Source organism: Maylandia zebra, linkage group LG4, assembly GCF_041146795.1.
Source record: "Maylandia zebra isolate NMK-2024a linkage group LG4, Mzebra_GT3a, whole genome shotgun sequence".
NCBI lineage: Eukaryota > Metazoa > Chordata > Actinopteri > Cichliformes > Cichlidae > Maylandia > Maylandia zebra.
In genome coordinates this window covers 16,191,604-16,213,561 of record NC_135170.1, presented here as the reverse complement: position 1 = coordinate 16,213,561, position 21,958 = coordinate 16,191,604, and the positions used below count along the sequence as shown (strand labels likewise).

At 38.3% G+C, this 21,958-nt stretch overlaps 2 protein-coding genes across 4 annotated transcripts; one reads left to right on the top strand and one right to left on the bottom strand.

Annotated features, from left to right (window-relative positions):
• Window positions 1-1,663: 1,663 nt before the first annotated feature.
• LOC101481568 (phosphoribosyl pyrophosphate synthase-associated protein 1) lies at window positions 1,664-13,614 on the bottom strand. 2 transcript variants are annotated; one of them, XM_012921733.4, is made up of 11 exons: window positions 13,183-13,614; window positions 12,871-12,923; window positions 11,472-11,538; window positions 11,201-11,373; window positions 10,995-11,110; window positions 10,828-10,883; window positions 10,480-10,625; window positions 9,369-9,410; window positions 6,730-6,800; window positions 4,826-4,972; window positions 1,664-3,315 (listed from the first exon to the last, which is right to left on the bottom strand). In XM_012921733.4, exons 1-11 carry the CDS (start codon window positions 13,263-13,265, stop codon window positions 3,157-3,159), a joined length of 1,113 nt encoding a protein of 370 aa, XP_012777187.1. In that variant the 5' UTR covers window positions 13,266-13,614; the 3' UTR covers window positions 1,664-3,156. The 2 variants fall into 2 exon arrangements, with proteins under 2 accessions (XP_012777187.1, XP_004560742.1); XM_004560685.4 differs by lacking the exon at window positions 9,369-9,410 and having other exon boundaries at window positions 13,183-13,611.
• Window positions 13,615-15,997: 2,383 nt separating this feature from the next.
• On the top strand, window positions 15,998-21,628 carry LOC101481861 (cytoglobin-1). Of its 2 annotated transcripts, XM_076883052.1 has the most exons (5): window positions 15,998-16,207; window positions 16,301-16,443; window positions 19,383-19,614; window positions 20,566-20,765; window positions 21,053-21,628. In XM_076883052.1, exons 2-4 carry the CDS (start codon window positions 16,301-16,303, stop codon window positions 20,728-20,730), a joined length of 540 nt encoding a protein of 179 aa, XP_076739167.1. In that variant the 5' UTR covers window positions 15,998-16,207; the 3' UTR covers window positions 20,731-20,765; window positions 21,053-21,628. The 2 variants fall into 2 exon arrangements, with proteins under 2 accessions (XP_076739167.1, XP_004560743.2); XM_004560686.4 differs by having other exon boundaries at window positions 20,566-21,628.
• The last annotated feature ends 330 nt before the right edge of the window (window positions 21,629-21,958 follow it).

Genomic DNA, 21,958 nt, shown 5'->3' with positions numbered 1-21,958 from the left:
GAGACAAAAAGGTGCACTTCCTTTTTCCAAAAATGCTCAGATAAGGTACATTGTTTCCTCAGAATGAGACAAGGAAGTGATCTGTAATTATCAGATCTTTAGTTCCTCTTAGTGCCTTGTTTAAACTCACAGCTGCCTTCAGCTGCTCCACTGAGATTCACAAACCCATCTTTCTCAGCACATGGACGAAGACCCGGGAGGGGGGACCCCTGCCTTTTAAAACTCAGGTGCGATTTAAACCTCTTTACTTAGGTTGCTGGCAGAGCACAGGGCTCAGCTGTAGATAAGGGTAAAGGAAATGCAAACTACTCAGATAGGATTACTGCTACTATAGCAACAAGTAGAAAAGTCTGATTTGTGAGTATGACCTCTGAAATCCCTACACTGCCTGGCAAAGTGTTTGTCTCTGCTCCTAGACTTGGTCCAAGCTCCTCAGTGCTGTTTATATACCTGAGAAGTTTTGAACAAGTATAGGATCTCTGACGTCCACATCAGGTGTTTTTAAGGAAGCGGTAAGACCTAATGGCAACTGCATACTGGATCTTTATGCTAACATTTGAATCACAGTGCATGTTAAAAGTAACTGAAAGCCTTCTCATAAAGCTGTATTCAATTTTATATTTGTCTCTGCAAGATTGTTTTAGCAGGATTCATTAAATATCCAAACCGAATACATATAAAAACCCAGAAAAGCAACGAGAAATCTGGTTCTTTGTAGCCAAAAACTACAAATGGAACAAAATGTTAGCTTTTCCTTGCTGAAATAGAACATTTGGACTTCAAATGTATCTGTAATCTTTAAATCTCTCTGATTCTGACAGATCAGTTTCTTTTATTACATATTAGTTGAATTCAAAACTAAGGCCCACAAACCAAACCTGGTACTTCTTAAACTTTAATCCAGTCCCCATATCCTGTTTTTCCAATAAATTTTGTTAAGCACCACAACCTATAAAACTAAACAGACATTTGCACCTCTACAGCATCAGTAAACTAGCTGCTATGGAACAAAAAGGAAATTCTGTGACTATTTTGGTTTTCAGAGAATCCAGTTTGATTTCTGAATCCACGTCCTTCTTTGGAAACAGTCCTGGACCACAAAGGCTTCAGAGAGGTTCTGAAGTGAAAGTGATGGAGCTGTAAAGGGTAATGGCTATGCCATATAGTACAAACAGTCTACATAAGGTTCATAGTCAGGCAGTATGTCAAGAACACAGCTAAAGATTGATTTTCTTTTTTTTTTTAGAACTTGTTTAATGGATGTTTAATGTTTAATGGACGCCCCATTGTGTTAACTGATGTCAAATTCAGGCTTGTGACTTTATAAGCTATGTGGTAGCCTTTAAGCAGAAATGTAATATGGATGCAATTATTTAGCTTGAGTGTTATAACATATGTTATAAAGCTAATAAGCGTTTTTTTTGTTTTTGATTGATGCAGCACAAATTAGATATGATTTTCATTACATGGTGCAGCCTTTAGAGAAACAGAACAGACTCAAATAATCTAGAATGTATAGATAGATAGTAGTTTAAGGTGCACATGTTTTGCAAAGGGAGTTATTCAAATAACTTTTTTTTTCTTCACAAAAGTGGCAGATGCTGTGGATTTAATTAATTTAATTAATAATAAAATTCCTTATTTGGTAGAGATGAGGCAGAACCAGAGGCAATGTTTTTTTTAATTTCACAAACAGTGACAAACACAGTACAGTCTGACAGAAAGGTGGGGTTGGGATGGGGAGGGGTTCAGGGAAACAGTAAATACAGAGGATTTCTGAAACACGCTGTGGACAGAAATTTGAGCTGACATGGTAATGGCATTTTTACCCAACTCTGTGCACAAGAGTGCCCAACCTTATCAAATAACATCCAGCATCTATAGCAAACCTAAATGATAAGATAAAACGAGCACAGGTGTACAGTACTGCTGTATGGAAGACATTCTCGAAGTATTAGGGTGTGCGCACACAACAGTAAAACATCTTCATAAGCACAAGAGCAAATAATTGTGCATTGGCTTCTAAAGTATATTTCCCTGAGCAAAAGGCTCAAACAGCATAGAAAATAAAGTCATTTTCACTCAACCTTCACTCTGAAGTTTTCTCAGAGGCCATAATCACTTGGAGACTAACATCAGAACTGTGCTGCTGTGTCGCAAATCATCTTAAAAATTAGAAGGCAAAACAAATGCACAAACAGGGGACACCTTACAAAGATGTCAGTATGTTGCAAAACTGTCTATCCAAGTCAAGGCTTCAATACAAGCCATCTAAAGCACAAATTATCTGTACTTTTAATTACACAGAGAACAATATTCACCTTCATCAAAGGCATTCAACCAAACCATCGCAGCTCCCTGCATCAGTTGGCAATAGTGTGGTGCACACCTCCCTTTAGCTATGTCATATGTAGTGCATTGTCACAATCAGGTAATAGTTAACGGCATTTCAGTCGATTAATAAAGCGAGAATATGATAAAGGCTCATTTCGCCCACAGCAGCTTGCAGCGGTGGTATGAAGCCATTCGCTCTTAACTTCCTGCTGAGAGTGCAATACAACAAAAGTGAGTGACATTTTAACCTGTGGTGACGACATTCAAAAACATTTTCATTTCCCCAAATATTTCCACAGAAGATGCAAAGAAAAGCTGCATAAAAATGATCATTTGAGAACTACAGTTTGTATACTTGTTCTTACTCATTAGATGAAACATGCCTCGTTCAGTGCAAAGAAATCAGTGCCTGAGCAGCCCTGATCACAAGACCTGGCAAGGTGTTGGTTAGTAAAGCCAACAAATTCTTGCCAGCTCTTCTCCTTTGCAGATTAAGCTCAGTCACTAGATAGGAGGTACTGTTAGAGTATGACAAAATAATACCAATGCAAAGCATCTTTTGTTCAAGTGAAATGAATGAGAGCAGCGAGACGTGCCTTAAAAAACTGAAACAGGTCTTGTTTTTTATAATATCCACGACACGCCCGAAAACGTATCAGTTTTTAACAAGTGAAATATTTTTTAATAACTTCTGGTAAGAAGATAAATAACTTTGGGCAATTTATAGAATCGCTTCAAATGACTTACATTGCTTTTTTTTTTTAACATGTATAACACAGGAAATTATGACTTGCTCTCTATCACTGACAACCTCTGATGCCACTAGTCATCCACAGTGATGTTGCGGAACAAGTAAGCCATGGACTCGCCATTGTGGATCCTGCGGATAGCCTCAGCTAATATCATGCTGACATCCACAGTTTTGATCTTTGGACACTGCAGCTTCTGTACTTCATGGGGAACTGTGTTGGTCACCACAACCTGAGGACCCACAGTAAACACAGACATTTTATACTATGAATATATTATTTGTAATATTAGTTTGACATATAAGTAACAGAGCTGCTTTAAAATGACTTGAAACGCAAGTATCCAAACATGGGCATGCACTTGAAAAAAAAAAAAAAGAAAAAAAAAAAGAAGAAAGGGGTGTGTGTGTGTAAGTTTTACTTTAAAAAAGGGACAAGTCGGTAAAGACATAAACTGGATCCAAAACATAATTAAACACTTAAGCAATACTGCCATTGACTCAGGTCTGTTACTTAGATCTCAGTTTTGTGAAAGACAGATGTCCCGAGTTCAAAAAGAGGACAAAATACTTGTACAATGAATAGAAGATCACAGGTATAGTGTTTCCTAGTTGGCATCCCTGACTTTTCTTTCTTTCTTCTTCGTGCAATCAATCAGAAAAGTGCAAGAGGCACAGGATCAATATTCTGATTCTGTTGTTTGAATAACTTATTTCTATAATTCTTAATAAATGAGCACTGCAGCAGTTTAGGAAACAGCCCCACACTGAGTTTGCCACCTTCACACTCTGCAAACTTTTAAGATAACATTTGTTTGTTTGTTTCCCCAATAGTATTAATATCAAAGTAAAGCAAAAACTTGAATCTTGACTCTGTAGGATAATTTAGTGGCTCTGTTATGCTGACAGAGACATGGCTTGGACCCACTTGTCTCTTTTTCTACCCTGATAAGAATGGTTGTTTTTTCATCCATATGATACGAGGAGTAACTGAACAATTTGACAAGTATGAAAATGATGTGAATAAGCAGCTGTGGTTTTCACACTTACCAGACATCGACCCAGATGAACACAATTCAGATTTTGACTAATGTGTTAGACAGCACTGGAATTATTGAAGCTTTTCTGGTAGTACTACAACACTTTGCTACAGGGTGGCTATAGTAGAGTAGCTAGAGCAAGTCATTAGAGGGTTGGTGACTCCAGTCTGCACACCAAAGCATTAATGGGAAAGATACTGAAGCCTGAGATGCATTCATTGGGGTGCAACTGTGTATGAATATTAAATATAAAGTATGAATAAGTGCATGAGGCATGTATGTTTTAAGGGCTTAGGGTAGAAAAGCACCAACTACCAGTCCTTTCACCAGTATGTGGATCAAGATTAAAGAGACTAATAGATCAATTAATAATTAATAGATCTCAGATCTCACTTGTTTGTTTTTAATAAGTCATAAATGTAGAGTAAACTGCAACTATTGTTTTCTAGATAGTTCAGAGGAAGTGAAAATGAAAACTTCTATTCAGCAGATCATGAAACTCCTTACACAGTACAGGGAAAAAATGCCCACTACGAGGAAGCATCTCGTTTTACACTCTGTTTACAATGAACAAATGATAGCCCGTAAAAAAGAAAAAAAGAAAAAAAAGACCTTTTACCACTTCTCCTTTAGCTTGTGTGACAGTTTCGTTCAAATACATGAATAACCAGTTCTCGCGTGGGTGGGGGGGATCAGTCCTCACCTCATCAATGGCTGATTCCTCTATGAGACGTGGCGCGTCAGCAGAAAGTAAACCATGTGTGGCCATAATATAAATTTTATAGGCTCCTCTCTCTTTCAGGATCTCGGCAGCAGCGACAAAGTCTCCTACATCATCTATGATGTCATCCTGTCAGAAAAAAAAAAAATACAATCTGTAGTTAAAACTGCATCTCCCTTTTTCTTTGTGTTTTTTTTCCTATGATTATTGGTGATATACTTGCGGCACTGCTCACAAGCAGTGTAATGATATACAAAATATACAAAAACACTGTCAACAAGAAAAGATTAGGAAGTGTCAAAACTCTCACATTGCTCATTGTTCAGAAAGATAACTGGATCATATTTACCATTAGAATTAACTTCCTGCTTTATGACTATACACAAAGAACAAATATTGATCAAACAAAAAAAAAAAAAAAAAAAAAGAAGTTAAAACTTTGTTCCCGTTTTAAAAACAAAGAAGGGATAGCGTCTGTATCATAAGCGCTGGGTACCAAATGATTCAGGAGAAAGACCAAAAGATCCATTATACCCCTACTAATCACACTCAAAGACTGAATTTGATCATCTTGTTGGATATTTTACTTGATTCTAGGGCTGTTCATATAACGATATATATCAGATGACGATATAAAAACATCTAGTTTCATTTTACACTATCGTTTGTTTCGTGGTGTCGCAAAATAAACTGTTTACAGTAATATTTTTTCATCGTTTTGATGGTCACTGTAGTGGCTATATTAATTTCTTAAAGTTCTCTCTTTCTCTTATATTTAATATAACCACACTACGGACGGACAAGCGACTGTTTTTGTGCGTTGTCATTAGCAACAACGACGGTAAAACCATCGCGTGTCCGCTTGTTTATTTTCCATATAAACCTTTCACAATAAAGCTCAAGATCCTGTTGAGGCTTTTCAAAATAAACCGAATCACCTGAAAGAGTATGCAGTGTTTACAGATGGGAAGCAAAAAGAGTCGCCAGGTGCTAAAAAAATAAATAAACCTTAGACTCAAACGTTAGAACAGGCTTTTCCCCGCCCGCAGCACGCTGTGTAATACATACTCTGAAGGATTAACACACATCATCACCATGGACTTGCATCAGAAGGAGATCCAGGGCTTCTTCAGCTTTCCCGTGGACAACTTGCGTGCCTCCCCTTTTTTGATTCAGTACATTCAAGAAGAGGTAATGATCCCTGTCAGATCTCTGCTGTGTGTATTCTAGTGACCTGTGGATCACTCAGTCCGTTACAACTTATGTCTAAAAATGTATAGTTTCATACATCGGTTAAAACACTCGACTCCAGGTACACGACGCCCAGCTGGAAACACTTCACATGTTTCAAATGTTGCATTTTTGTTATTTATATCGTTATCGGGACAATAGATGTCTTATATCCGGATATGAGATTTTGGTCATATCGCACAGCCCTACTTGATTCTATCATTATTATTATTATTAGAAGATTTTTTTTTTTTTTTTTTAATGTCAGTTTTCCCATTTTTTGGCTTGGATTAGATCTTTTCACATCCTTTAAAACAGAATTTGATAACTTACAACGAATAAGGAAAAATAAAAAACAAAAATATGTAGCAGAAGATGAAGAGCATACGTAACCAAGTAAAGTAAGGACAGTGCAAAACCAGAATTGCAAAAACACTTGGTGCAGAATGCACTGGATAAATAGACACACCTAAAGGAAGTGACTGGCAGACAGTAAGCATATCACACTTCAAAAAGAACTAGCCAATCATTTTAAAGAAAGCTGTAGTGTTGCATTGGTAGATTTTATCAAGAAAGAGGGCTGAATCATCAGCTAAAGTTAGCCACGGAAGCTAATGGAAATGATAACTAAGGAAGGAGAAGCAGAAATGACCTACCACGATGATGGCAATCCTTCCTCCCACATCCCCAACCACAGTAATGGGAGGTTTCTCTTTGGCCATCATTACTGGAAATGAAAAGAGCAGTTTGCCCATGAGAGCACTTCCAGGAAGTTATGCGTACGGTTTCTCACTTAATCAAAAATAAATCTCAGTAGATTGGGTAAAATGGGTTGAGAAAATTGTTTTTCGATTTAAGCTCATTTTCACTCCAAATCATTGTTTTTTCCATTGCATGCTGTGAATGATTCGTAGAAATGCTGCATTCAATTTAAATTTCAAATGCACTTGATTACACTTTCCCTCCATTCTACCCCTCCTACCCCTAAAAGATTAAACTCAAATGGCAAACATAGTACAAAACATGCCATGCAAAGATCAAATGGCCTAAGGGTTTTCTGCCCAGAATACCCAATCAGAAGACAATGTATACAACCGCCTTGACACACATGTTTGGTTGCCAGGCTGTGGCAGGCATGTGGCAGCACTCTGTATATGAATCAAATAAGCACCACACAGTCTTATTTCACATGGGTCAACAGTGGCAAGCACCGATGAGGGTTTCTTCATCCACACTTGCCAGTGTTCTGGGATCAGTCTTCAGTGGAACATCAGTGCTGCTACTTTTACATGCACGCCATAATTTTCCACCCTTTAAAAAAAACTTACAGTGACTTGGATATAATTTATTTCTATTAAGAAAAGCTCTGATTATCATCAATACTGTCACTGCATCAGTGCTGACGTCCACTATAACACTTCTGGTCTCACATGATATATCACATATCGCTATGTGTTAATAAAACATGAAAGTGCTTCATCTTGTGGCAGATCTTATCATGTCTCTAATTCTCAACTGATGCATTAAAAATTATCCTCAGATAAGGATTGATGCAGTGTACTTAAAGTGGAGAACCATCAGTAACACTCTGACATGTAACCCAAATCAAAAACAGCTGTTTTCTGATTACAGGTATGCATGTAAATGCAGTCATTTAGAGGGTTTTGAGGAAACAATCAACTGATAAACAATCAGCCAGCCAAGCCGATTGTGCAGGAAAAGTATAAAGCAGCAGAGAAAGGTGGAGGCATGCCTTGCAGAACATTTTGCTGAATACCGTGAGTCCCACAGCATCAGAAAACCTGGGAGTGTCACATTCAGTCTTTTATTGCTATCAACCAAAAACAGCAAGAGCCATGTTGTTAGCGGTACACACACTTAAAATACATTGTCTCGACAGTTTGTTGATGTGCTACAACATTGTCCTGAAAAATGTCTGCTCAGAGGTTTCTGAAATTAATTTCAGATGTCTAAAACGTATTGATACTTTGAGTTATCTGTAGAAAATGTTAAATCAACAGGTTGGCATGCCCAACCTGTCCAAACGGCCTAACAGAGTTAAAGCTTTGCATCACATTAAATATGCCACCCATCAGATCAGCCAGTAACCCATATACAGGAAGTCTGGACCGGTTCTTAGTGTAAAGGGTCAGTGGCTCTGAGCCTATGGGTATTACATAGTTTTGGAAATGATTTGAGCGAAAGGAGATGGGGTACATCCTGGTTTGTGCTTTGCCCTTGCTAAACTGCTTCAATAAAATATCCTGAATTCAGAAGTCTAAATTTCAGACATTTCTGTTTTAACTCTTTACGTAATCTTGTGAATAAGCAATAAATCTTTTAATACTTCTTACATGTTACCCTCAGGCCTTAAAATTAACAGATCCCTGGGACCTATATTCTTTTCCTGGCCACCAACGTACAACCTAGCAAAATTACCAAGAGCAAGCATCACAAGAGGAGAGCTGCCATTAACCAGTGTGGCTGACAAATGGTACTTAACCTACAAGGCTACTCAGCCAAGCAGGATAGACACTGGGAGCACCACCAGCTCAAGAACCAAGGTCTGCATTATCTGTTGGGAGCATTGCTTGGAATCAAAAACATGGTCCCTTTAAAAGAAAAGCTGGTCCAGACCTGTAGGAGTAACTGACCGATCCAACACTATTCAATAATAAAATAGGTTATCTGATCCAGCATATTAAAACTGCTACGATTATGCTATATGCTATAATTCACTAACCGTCCCATTCACAACATCTTTTGTTCCCGTCGCTGGATGTTAGATTTCAAATGCATGCGTTACTGTTTTATGACATGCAGTTATGACCAAATGTTAATCAGGTTTTTAAGGGCGGGTTTTTTATGGGTGCACAATGTGTTGATTGGCAAGATGAGTCCAGATGTTCAACTACAAAATAAAAACAGAAAGAATGTTTGGTATGGTTCTGGTTTGATTTATGGATTTGGAGTTTAAAAAACAAAATAAAGTAAAATAAAAATCAGAACACAACAAAAAAAAAAAAAAAAAAAAAAGAGGGTTTTGACCATCTTGTAGAACTAGCTGTCTGGAGTCACAGAAATGTGGCATAATGCAAACAGTATATCGAAACTGAAATTAACTGGTCTTTTAATTCGTTTGAGCACTAATCATCCACTTTGTTTTTACAGACCTGAATCCAGACTGTATTTTCACAAGATGCAACACAAACCCTTTGTTTATACATGCAAATTGAGGAACCATTTGAAGAGGAATCATTTCATAGTCAGATGTAAATTAATTTTACGGTCGTACTTGGAAGTTCTATGCCAGGGAACGGAGCTTGTTGTTTGCCTGCTATTGTCAACAAATAAACACCACGTTAAACACAAATGCACAAATATTTGACACGACACAACACATGACGCCAGGACTTGAAAAATCCTCTGCTCGGCCTGACGGGAATTTAAAAAGCGACACAACAAATCAGACTGATTCTAATAAGAAAAATTAAGGATGAAGCCATTTGTGAGTTGCAGTTCCAAAAGAGGATTTTTTAAGTCAAGGTTAAAAGCACAACGCTGTTGGTTTTTTGTTGGTTTTTTTAAACAAAATAATCAACTAAATATTGGACACAAATTTGGAGTCATTTGCCAACGACACACTTATTTGACATTACTTCAGATTCAGAGTTAGCACTATAAAAGCTTCACCCAGTCACATGTATTCGCACCAAAAAAAAAAAAAAAAACAGAAAGAAAAAAAAAAAAAGATAAAATTAACGTGGCAAGAAACAAGCAGAAGACTGCGCTTTTATGATTACATTGTAGTTTACACTTTGTAAGTTAGGAACTGCAGCTTGCCGATGCAGCATGAGTCAAAGTAGCTCATCTGTAGAAACGAAATCATGCACTAACAAAAAATAAATAAAAAACAAAAATCAGTTACTTGCAGTATGGCTGATGGTATGAGTGAGAAACGGCAGAATCGTCAGCTCAAAACAGGTTAGCATGAGTAAGAGCTGTATTTTGTCTGTTTTCCCACAGAAGACATTTTAAACTGCTACAGTAGCTAAAACACAGGTGAACTCTACCATGACTGCATCCCACTGACTTTGATGCTGTTGCGCATGTTAGCTAATTGTCATAGCTTCCTGTGACGCTTAAGCCATCATTAATAAACTCATCAATCCACCTGTGCTTTTTCTGCTTCTAAATGTCTGCTGTGAAAAGGTCTGTTAAATTATAAATACAATGAAGTGCTAACATTAAAAATTCAGACAACTGAAGAGTTAAACTAGGAGAAAATTCTCAAAGAAACAATAAATAATGCAAATCATCAGTGCTGGTAATATCTATGGAGCACTTAAGCTACAAGAAAAATTATAAAAATTAAACATAGATGCTTTTCATATGGGTTTTCTTACAAGGAAGCTCCAGGCCTGTGTGTCCTGTTGTGTTGCGTACACATGGTGGGGAGTGTCTTCCATCAGCCATGTCAGACTCTGAACACTGAGCCTCGCCGTGGATCACAGCCAGACCGAGACGCAGTCTTTCTGCATAGGACTGAGCCCTAAAAATAGTAATAATAATAATTAACAATTAGTCAATAACAACATTATTATTATTACCAGTAACAACATGTATATATATGCACGTTAGTTATACATATGTATCTAAATATGCATGCATAGAATAGGACAGAAATTATTTTTGCAATATATATCTGATGTAAAGATTATCAGAAATTATCAGTGGTGTATTGCATCAGTTACCTTTTAGCTGCAGCAGGGGACTTTGCCACAATGATGGCATTTCTGTAATCAGGGATCTGGCAATAAAGAGTGAAAACAGTTTTGTTAGACTTATTGATGGAGTTCTGGACTGAGTGATCCACAGGTCACTAGAATACACACAGCAGAGATCTGACAGGGATCATTACCTCTTCTTGAATGTACTGAATCAAAAAAGGGGAGGCACGCAAGTTGTCCACAGGAAAGCTGAAGAAGCCCTGGATCTCCTTCTGATGCAAGTCCATGGTGATGATGTGTGTTAATCCTTCAGAGTAAAAGACATCAAATAATCAAACTCAAATAAAGATTCTTTGAACAAATCACAGATTGAGGTTTTCTTTTTTGCTATTTTTACCTGCTTTGGCTAACATGGAAGCTAACAACTTGCACACTATTGAGCCCCTTTTTCTCATCTTGCACTGCTTGCTGTAGGGGAAGTAAGGAATAACTCCAATGATGTTCTTTGCACAAGAGGTCTTGAGGGCATAAGCCATGACAAGCAGCTCCATGATGGCTGTGTTCACATCCCTGATTGTAAAAAAAAAAAAAAAAAAAAAATCAGATGACTCTGTTTGGTGATAATCTAATAACCTTTTTAAATGTTTGGCACATCCTACTATACTCACCGTGGGATGGTCTGGATAATGAAGATGGTCTGTCCACGAACAGATTCTTTTACATCCACTCGAGTCTCTGAACAGAGAACATACTTCACCAATACTTTTTAATACACATTTGTTGTTTATTTGAGCAACAGAACACGGGATGTTGTACATTTACGTCTCATGACCTAAAAACTGATGAAATCTTGTAGCTCTATTACATGAACAATGTGCTATTTTTGATGGATTCCATTAATTTCTGCAACAGTCGTGTCGTATTAATATCCATGCCCTACTCCACAGCAATCCTGTGCCAACAACTTTTAATGCAACTATCAGGAAAGCTCTGCTTTCCCTAATGAAACAGACAGTGGTACAGATACTGATAATCTGAGCTAAAATGTCCTAGATCAATTTCTTCATTGACCATTCATACTACACCAAAACTAGTAAATAATTGATAAACACATCAATAACATAAAAGTTCCTGATTTTCCACTATCTACTATAGAAATGTGATTCAATGGGACTACTGCAGGAATAAAATAGGAAGTTTTCTGTTAATTAGCAAAGGCTTTCTATTTTATAACAACAGGACAGCCTGTTCGTGAATAACCAGAACTCTTCCTGTAATTTTACACATTATATTCTAACAATTTAACTGTACACGACAAACAGTCGTGCTGACAGATTTCTTTCGTTACAACAGCAGCATTTCTTTATCTTATAGAAAAATGAACCATGTTATTGAAACTACATGTATTGATCTTATATTAAGATATGTCAGGTATTATATAAGCTTAAACTTCTTTACACTGACAGTAAGCAGTTTTGCTTGTTCAGATTCAAGGTCAAACTGGGCTGTAGTGTCCCATGATATAAAATGAGTTTGGCATCCCTGATCTAGAGGATACTTCTATTTATATAGCACCAAATCACAACAACAGCTGCCTTGGGGTGCTTTATCTTGTAAGATAAAGACCCTACAATAATATAAAGGAAAGTCCAACAATCAGATGAGCCCCTAGGAGCAAGCACTTGGCGACAGTGATCATTGGGAGTGAGGTATTAAAATAAGAGGGGAAAAGTCATGGACAAGCTGTTTATAAAGTCACTTCTGGTGAGAAATCAGCTTATCAAGCAGAACAAATTGAAATACCAAGTCTGAACTGAACTTACACCTGTCCCTGAAAATTGCACTTACATTATACATTTAATAAAAGGAAAAATTCAAATACCAATCTGAAACTGACCATTTCGAAACAACAAATAGTGATTAAAAATATCAACTACAGTAACTTTAGCACACAATCTCTAACTACCCTCACCTACTTGTGTATCAGATCACAAGCCTATTTCAGATAAAACCTGACCAGAAACATTTGGAATAAAATTGCATATAAAGCCATAACACCCTGCTCACCTCTGTTAGACTCCTGGAAGACCACAGACTTCCCCAGCTCCACACCCAGACGCCTGTGAAACATGAGCACAACATGGCAACCTAATGGTCATCTGCCAGCTGCAGAGTTTCAACACACAATATCAGGCTTTCACCACACGACTAATTCATTCATCCACGCATTACAGACCACACTCACTATGCATGGTAAAGTGTCAGCAGTGAAGTTTTTCCACAATTATCACCGACCAACAACCTAAAGAAGCACTATTAGTGGCATTAAATATTAACTAACAGTCAGTCTTAACACTAACGGTTCAAAGCATTACTTACTCTGTTATTTTCTTGGCTAATTCTGTGCATGCTGCAGAGGAGTTTGCAGAAAATACTCGATAAGCACTTTTAGCGACATTCATTCTGGTGTTTAACTTGACAGGCACTGTCAACAGCTCAACCTTATTCCTTCTAACCACTTAGTTTCTTGTCCTTTTTTCTCTGACGTAGTCGTTAGCTTGCTCGCTCGCTAGCTGGCTCAAACTAGCCTGCTAGGGGAGCGGATGTACCCAGAATGACCGTCAGAGTGCGGCACAAAGTTAGCTAAAATATAGCAGTAAAATAAGCATTGCTTATTTTGGTTTGTCAAATTATTGTCGCAGGTTTCGCCGGAAGTCTACTGACACCTGCCTCTCTCTCAGGTAGCAATGTAGCTTATAATGTTAACTACGGAATCCCCGTCGGGTCAGTCTTAACCGCGGATCAAAAAACATAAGTTCAGTTGTACTGAATGTCAGACGGCGGTTTTCTTTAGGGATACTAATAATCTGGTAATAATTTGGTTAACCAAGAGATTACATTTATTAAGCAATAGTTTAATAACACACTGAAAAATATTCTGTTAAAAAAGTAATTTATTCAGAGCCAAAATATAGTTGAGCAAAATGTGAACATAGTCAAGTGACTAGATGAACTCGTCATTTCATATTATTGCATATTGTCTATGTAAGATTATATTTTTCAGTTTTTTTAAACACTTAACTGTTTTGGCAGGCCAAGTAGGTTAAAGCTTTAAAAAAAATTAATTACGGAGTTCAATTATTTACTGTACTACGGTCAAAGTAGCATAAAATATGTGTACTCCAGCAAATTTACAAACTTTCTAATTGAAATAATAATAATTCATATTATTTTATATTCATATACTACAGGTTTTAAAATTTTGGTTAATATATGATATATGAAATATGTTGTTGTCATAGATTAATCATAGTGCGATTGTCAGTCACTTAAGATGAGATGACCATAGTTTACTGCCCAAACTAAGATAGCGAACTGTGTGAAAGAAAGCAAAAAGAAAATAAAGACACTATAAAGCGTTATTACCACAACTGTCCAGTAGATGCCACTAACGCTGTACTGACTGCAGTTACAGCAGTTATTCTTTTGGATGATAATATTATTGTTTTTCTTAAGAGAGTGGGTTAAAGGTTTGTGAAAAAGGGTCTGAATTTACTGTGGGTGTGAAAACCACTAGAGATTCAAGGAGTCATGAAGTGTTTACAGAGGTATGTGGATTTGTCTACATAAACCTGTAAAAATAAAGTTTTTTGATCCCAAAGTTTATCCACAATTATACTCTGACCTGGGGCCACAGGTCACAGCATGCACATGAACAACATACCATCCTTTAATTATGTGGCTTCTTGTACACCTTACAACCATGACGGGATGCAATATCTTGTAAACCACTGGTTTAATGTGATGCTTATAATTACTGTTATAAGTTGTAAGACAGTGGTGGCAAGGCAGCCATGGTGGTGCTGATCTTTGGACAATGTAAAGGAGCAAATGTAAAGCCCTGACTGTACGCTTACACGAGGTTGACGAGTAGCCTACACGGTTAGGATCGTGCGCATAGTCATGATCTTGACGAGCCAGCTTGAAGGTCACATGCCTGCATTATAATGAGCTTCACACATGAACTGATGGTGCATGTGTCACGGCCTGGGCTCTATAGCTCCTCTTCATACCCCCCCCCCCCGGCTCCAATCAGCATGCACACCTGTGGCTCATCATCTCATCACCGGAAGCATCACTCTGCAGTCTCTCTGACAAACCATTCTGCTTGAAGCACTTACCCATCACCTTGTTGTCTACCTGCCCAGCTCAGGCCACTTGCTCTGATTGCCTTCAGTTCCATTCTGTTGCCTGCCCAGCTCACTGCGTGTCAAGTTGTGTCCTGTGTGCTCTGCTTTTGATCACGAAACCCAGATCTCATTGTAATGTTTCTCACTGCACACCTTAGGAGCAATAATTCCCCGTCTCCCGTGTTACACTATCCCCCTGTTCATTTCCCCTGTTTAATTGGCACTGCTTCTGCAGACGGGGTAAGGGAAAGCTATTTGAATGGTTGGTTATGATACATCTACATTAAGTCTACTTTTTTTTTCACCAACTTGAATGGCATACTATCAACTCTGTCAATGTTTAACGCAGAGTTGTACATTGTACCTCCCCTTGTAAGACAGTTGATATTACCTAAGTCACAGTGTCTGGTCTTGTGTTTGCTCTCCTCCCATATTTACCTCCCAGATTCCAGGCTACCTGGGTCCTGGTTGGCCAATTCATTATAAAACAGCAATAACAACTTACTCAAGCTTTTTTTTAACACATGGAAGCGATATATCCTTATACTGATAACACCAACCACAGCAAAGCTACTACACATGTTTGCTTTTGAAGGAAGAAAATGAAAAAGTTAAAGCACAAAACACCTTATTATTATTAATATTAATATTATGATTTTTATCTATGCATTTATTTTTTCATTTACATAAAGGGAGCTTGTGAGAAATTCAATATCATTCCAGGTTATTCTCCTGGAAAGTCTGCATGAGGGACTCTAGAGGTAAAACAAGTTAAGAGTGCACCTTTATCTTATTTTACCATGCTGACATTACACTGTATCTGCGCTCACACATTATGTGCATGACATATCCGGCTCCCTTGCTTGGGATTTGTTTCTGATCTCATCGTATTTTCATTAAACACCACCTACAAAGGTGAGGCGGGCAGAGGGAGAGAAGGGGAAGAGAAGGAGGGAGGCAGGGAAGGGAGAGTGTATAAAGAGAGAGTACAGAGGCTCCTCCTCATTCGCTGCTGCGTGTGTTTCTTGTGTGATTTTTTTTTTCCTAGCCCGTTCTTCACTCACACTCTCGCTCAGCAGAGATTCAGAGGTCGGGAGCAGAGATTCTCACAGGGACAAGGGGTGGAAAACAGGAAACTGCTTTTCCCTTCTGCCACCACATAGGAGACACAAACAAGAGGAAAAGACATCAACAACAACAACAACAACAAAAAGGTACAAATTGTGTTTATTTGCCTGAGGGGGAGGGGTGCTCTCATCAGCCCTGCCTTCTGCATGTGCTCAGCTCACTACACACTGTGTTTCCAGATGGAGAGGACGCAGGGAGACGGAGAGGTGGACCACCTGGAGCGGCCAAGCCCGCTGACTGACAAGGAGAGGGTGATGATCCAGGCCTCCTGGGGAAAAGTCTACCAGAACTGTGATGATGTCGGGGTGGCCATACTAGTCAGGTATTTCCTTTTCTATGTATGTTTGAGGAAATATCTAATTCACACCAAAATAATAAAAAGAGTACTGTGAAAAATGTTATCTATAATTAACAGGAATGTTATATTTGAACTATTTTAACATCCTTTTTTATGGCTATGCATCTATTTACTCACATGCTGAGTAAATATAGCACAAACAGTGTAATATCACCTATTTTGAGACTTTGGTATGAAAGTTCTTTCCATCTTTATTATATAGTTCACCACACTTAAGTTAAGGTTTGCCTTTTACCCCCTTTTACCGTCAGCGCACCAGCAGGAGCCAATAAAAAAACAGCTGATGCTTGTTTGTTCCCCTGTACAGACTTTTTTTTTTTAAAAAACTTGCTTCCTCAAAATCCAGGATACGCTCAACTTCAATGAGCTTGCTGACTTTTACAGGTTTTACAGTCATCTCTTTAGATGTGACGCTCTCTTAATCCTGTTTGTTAAGTTGTTAGGGCAGAGGTCAAACATTTAAACCCCATCTGTGCCCATGAAAGGGGCACACTCCCTCTCAGAAGAGGTTCTGATTGAATGCCTGTATAGAGGGCTTGGCAACCTATGGCAGCATGACTCCATCACCAGCTGTAAGACATTTAAAATCCTCCTCTTTTCTCTATTACAGTGGATACATACACAGCAGGTATTCAGTCTTTCATATATTTACTACATCATATTTTATTGATTTGCTGGTTGATTCCTGCACTTACCACACTTTCATTTTTTCACATTGAAAGTTAAGCAAAGCAAATGTTGCAAAAATCATCCATGTGCAGGGATTTCGCAGAAGTGTGACGGCTTTGAATGGAATTCTTGTGTGACGAGATTCGATGCACGACAGAGCATGCCTTTATAATCCGTTCTGACTGCAGGAGGTGAAAGTTGAGAGGGAGTGTAATACTGTATTTATACAATCACCATTAGTAATGTAGTTTTCACAGATTGTTGAAAAGATGGAATTTAGCTGCTGCGCTTTCCTACAGAAACAGAAAATAGTATAAAAAAGTATTTAAAATATGTCCTTTCATATTGTCTTGCTTATATTCCATCACTAATTTCCTGCGACCTTCGGGAATTTGATTAATAAAGTCCGATTGATATCCGTGTCCTGGCAAAAGTCTCCTTCAGCCAGCGAGAAAAGATCCTGCCACCGTGTCCAACTTCAAGCCTAACGCTGCAAATCCTTCAAACTCGTCGGCTTTATGGTCGTCAGATAGGATCTAAAGTAGCAAATCTCAGCGCTCTGTCTCTGAAATGAAAAACTTTCTATCACTTCAGCTCTTCATTTAGTCTCGAAATAAGATAAGGAAGGATTAAGAACCAATGACCATATGAAAAACTAATGAGGCTATTTATATGCAACCACAGGTCACATGCAATTACAAAGACAGAAAGATTAAACAGCACGGTTCATTATTTTGCTCCGGCACTTGCAGAAGCCCATACACCCAGGATTGAAAAATGAATGCACCGCCTCCCAACCTCCTTCCCTCAGACGTTTAAGTTCACGAGTAAAACTTAAATATCGAGCCATATGTTGCAGATCTGACAGTGTAAATCCGCACTTCCTTTTTCTGTTAGTTGCTCTACAGACAGGGAGGAGATGGGATATCTCGATCCGATAGCCAAAAACCAGATGCTTTGGCCCTCTTCCCAGACTGTGGGAGGGGGTAAGTTTTTAGGTTCCTCATTGTTAATTCACTCTGATACTTCTGAGTGTCAAAGAAAACATCTTTAAAAGGACTATTTGCTGTCTTCAGAAAGAACGCAGCGATATTAAATTCTCGACCCGGAGCTTAAACTGAGATGAGAAACTGAGTATTCCAACATAAGTATAACTTCGTATCTGTCTTTGCTGGAATTATAATTTCAGTGTCACTCAGAAAGAAAAGGAAGTATCAGGTGTGATCATAGCAACCTTAGTAAGCATGGAATACCCACACCCTCATCTGTAATAAGCATGTTACTTTTTTTTGGAAAGTATGCAGGATCATGTTTTTTTAAGTCCTGACAGGAACCAGAGCAGAACTAGAAACATCAGCCAACAGGTTCCCAAACGAGGAGCGGCGAGGGTGGGTGGCTTGAAAACAATGTGTATGAGGAGACAGGTTTCATGTTCCTGATATTAATTTTGTCATTCCATCCCAAGGAATGGGTAAAATAACAAATATTGACATTGATAACAGGACTGGAACTGTTTTTCTTTAAAAACAATAGAGTTATTCATCACACTGGGTTTTCAGGTACGAAATAGGGATACGCATATGTATACTACCTTATAAGTTGAATGGCAAAGGGCCTTAAACTGCAAATACAATAAGAAGTCTCCATCCATTCATTTATCAAAGCAAAAACAGTTATGAAACAGAGAAGCTCCCAGAATATCAGAGTTAGTGCACGCTTTGGGATTCTTTATCTGATGCTACAAGATTTACTTTCCTTCTCCAGTGTGACATATTAATTGGTTTGGAAAGCAAAGGAAGCTATAACTTCATTTATGATGATAACTATTTCATATTTAGTCATTTAGTCAGTATTACTCATTTTTATTTCATAAACCTAACCACAGCTGTTGTTTAGTACAACAGAACTTGTGAAATCACTGTGTAAAGTATCTATTTATTCAGCTCTTTGCCATGATCACAGCTCTGCAGCTGGACTCTTCCCTTTAGGTTGTAAATCCTTTGCAAATATATGGAAACCACACTGCACAGTATCAGTTTAATGCAGTTATTTTACACTAAAAGTATGCAGCACCCTTATACATGCGCTAGTGTTTACTCGTGTTATCTTGCCAACTTGACAAGGGAACGTGGGTTTATAGGATGAGGCTGCAGGCAGAAGGAAGATGAGAATAGTACAGCAGTTACACGTATGTATATATATCGTATTTTTCATTTAGCACTCCTCCTTTGCAGATTCTTTGTCAACTTCCCCTCCTCCAAGCAGTTTTTCAACCAGTTCAAGCACATTGAGGACGCGGAGGAGCTGGAGAAGAGCGCCCAGCTCAGGAAGCATGCTCGGAGAGTTATGAATGCCATCAATACACTGGTGGAAAACCTTGACAACTCAGATAAGGTGGCGTCGGTGCTGAAGCTAGTGGCCAAGGCCCATGCACTCCAACACAAGGTGGAGCCTGTGTACTTCAAGGTAAAGAAAACAGTGCGTGAACAGCTGTGCAGAAAGCACGCTCCAAGACATTAGTAGAAAAAAAAACTGTCTTTCATTCTGCACCATGTGCTTCTGTAGAGTCACGTATTTACAGTCAGTCAGTTTAATAGGTTAGCATAAAATGATCAATAAATCATTTTGCATTCACAGGAAATGATACAATGTGAGACAAATGTGATAAATGTCAAGCATACGACGCATGTCATCACCCCCAACCAGTCATGATGGCCGCCCCTCCCTGAGTCTGGTTCTGGTAGAGATTTCTTCCTGTTAAAAGGGAATTTTTCCTTCCCACTGTTGCCAAGTTCTTGCTCAGAAGGGATTGGTTGATTGTTGGGGTTGTCTCTGTATCATTGGGTTTTTACCTTACAGTATAAACCACTTTATATTATGTTCGTCATTAAACTCCTCTTTCCTGCCATAATTTTGTGACTTGGTTTTGCTCCCTCTCCTTTGATTCTTTTATGTTTTTTCTCTAGCATGTAGTTTTAAGCAGATACATAATGCACAGTCAATTGTTGTGAGCTCGTGAACAGAAACCAGCTGCACACCGTTTAATATGATGCACCACGCAGCTGTTTGGACCAGGAAACCAGATTAATTAGCTGAGAGCGCCAGAGACTGCTAGCAACCCTTCCCATCTGAGATTCCTTTGATTCAGTATTGAAACATAGAGTTATATGAAAAAACTGACACTAAATAAGAAGATAAGAGACAGCTAGTGTATTTGCAAATTTGATGAACAGTTCCATACATCAGACCAAAGATAACAAGCACAACTCAATCCCTTGCAGTCTGTATATTGTACATATTATGCTTTCGTTGCTTCAACTGTACAAAAACCCGAGACTGGGGGTCAACATTTTCAGGGAAAAACAAGTCAAAGCGCTCCATCAATGTCCTGAGCACATTTGTTTGTGTCTTACTCAGATTCTGAGCGGTGTAATCCTAGAAGTCCTGGGAGAAGAATTTCCAGAGGTCATCACACCTGAGGTGGGCGCAGCATGGACAAACCTCTTGGCCACGGTTTACTGCAGTATCTCTGCCATCTACAAGGAACTGGGCTGGGAAAAGCTCTCAACCTCGACTGGTTGAACGTTTTAAACTTGGACTACCCATATGGAAAAGAAGTAGTAAAATTTTCTTAGAAATATACACGCTCTCTAATAGTAAAAGTTAGTTTTATATACATACATATCGTAATACTATGATTTACTCATGATTGTGTCCATTTTCTGTTTTTCTGGTGTCGTAGTTTGAATTTTTTTTAATGTTGCATGAGAAAAATGTGAAATGGCCACTTTCATATGTAAATTGATGGTATAAAATATAAGCCTTGAGAATTACACATATAAAACAAACATTTACTCGTTTTTTGTTTGGGTTTTTTTTAATTTTCTATTTCTTTTCCACATAGGCAGGCATGCGGGGAAACCTTCTGATTTCCAGGCTTCATAGGACATTAATCAGTTGACTCTAATGTGAGATACAGCTTGATGTAATCTAAGATCATCATGGGACGTCCACTCTTACGTGTGGTTAGTAAAGTGGGTTTCTAGTGTGTATAAGAGAGGGAGAGACAGAAAGAAAGAGAGGGAGAGAGGGAAGAATAAAAAAAATCAGCTCACCTTCTTACATTTGTACTCTTGTAAAAAGCTAAACCATTAAAAGGAGAGAGAGCAAAGAGGAAGAAAATGCAAACATAGACCCACCAGTGGACTAGAGGTCACATTTGACTTGGATGTGCCTTCTGCTGAATGTGTATATCTCGAAACAGAAATGTAAACAGCATTCTTTCTAAACAGTATGATGTCTTTCAGATGTTTAATCTTATCAGTCTGTATCCACTTGTAGCCACTTTATTAGCTCTTAAGTATACGAGACGTTTTTACATTTTTACATTTAAATGTGGCGATTGTACATTTTTCATCATGGCTCACGTTTGTATCTGTAATTGATTCAATTTTCAAATAAAAAGAAAAGCCTCTGTTTATCTGCTGCTCCAATGTGACCCTCCTGTCACTACACACTCGTGGGCATACCGACAAAATTACACCTTTCTTTTCTATTCCTTGCCCCACTGCTCCCTTATTCTGTGCTTGAGTCAGCAGTGCTAAGTATAAGTGGCTTAGCTGCCGACAGTCCGTATTTATACCCTCATTTATCCCACTATGTGCTCTCTTTTCATAATATATTGTAGGAACACTGGACTTGGCCTGCGGAGAAGTCATTAGAGGGTCTGGTTTTGGTATATTTAGAAGCAGTCCCATGATATGTTCTAAACATTCGATGTTTCCCAAGTTATGTTTGAGCACAATAATAT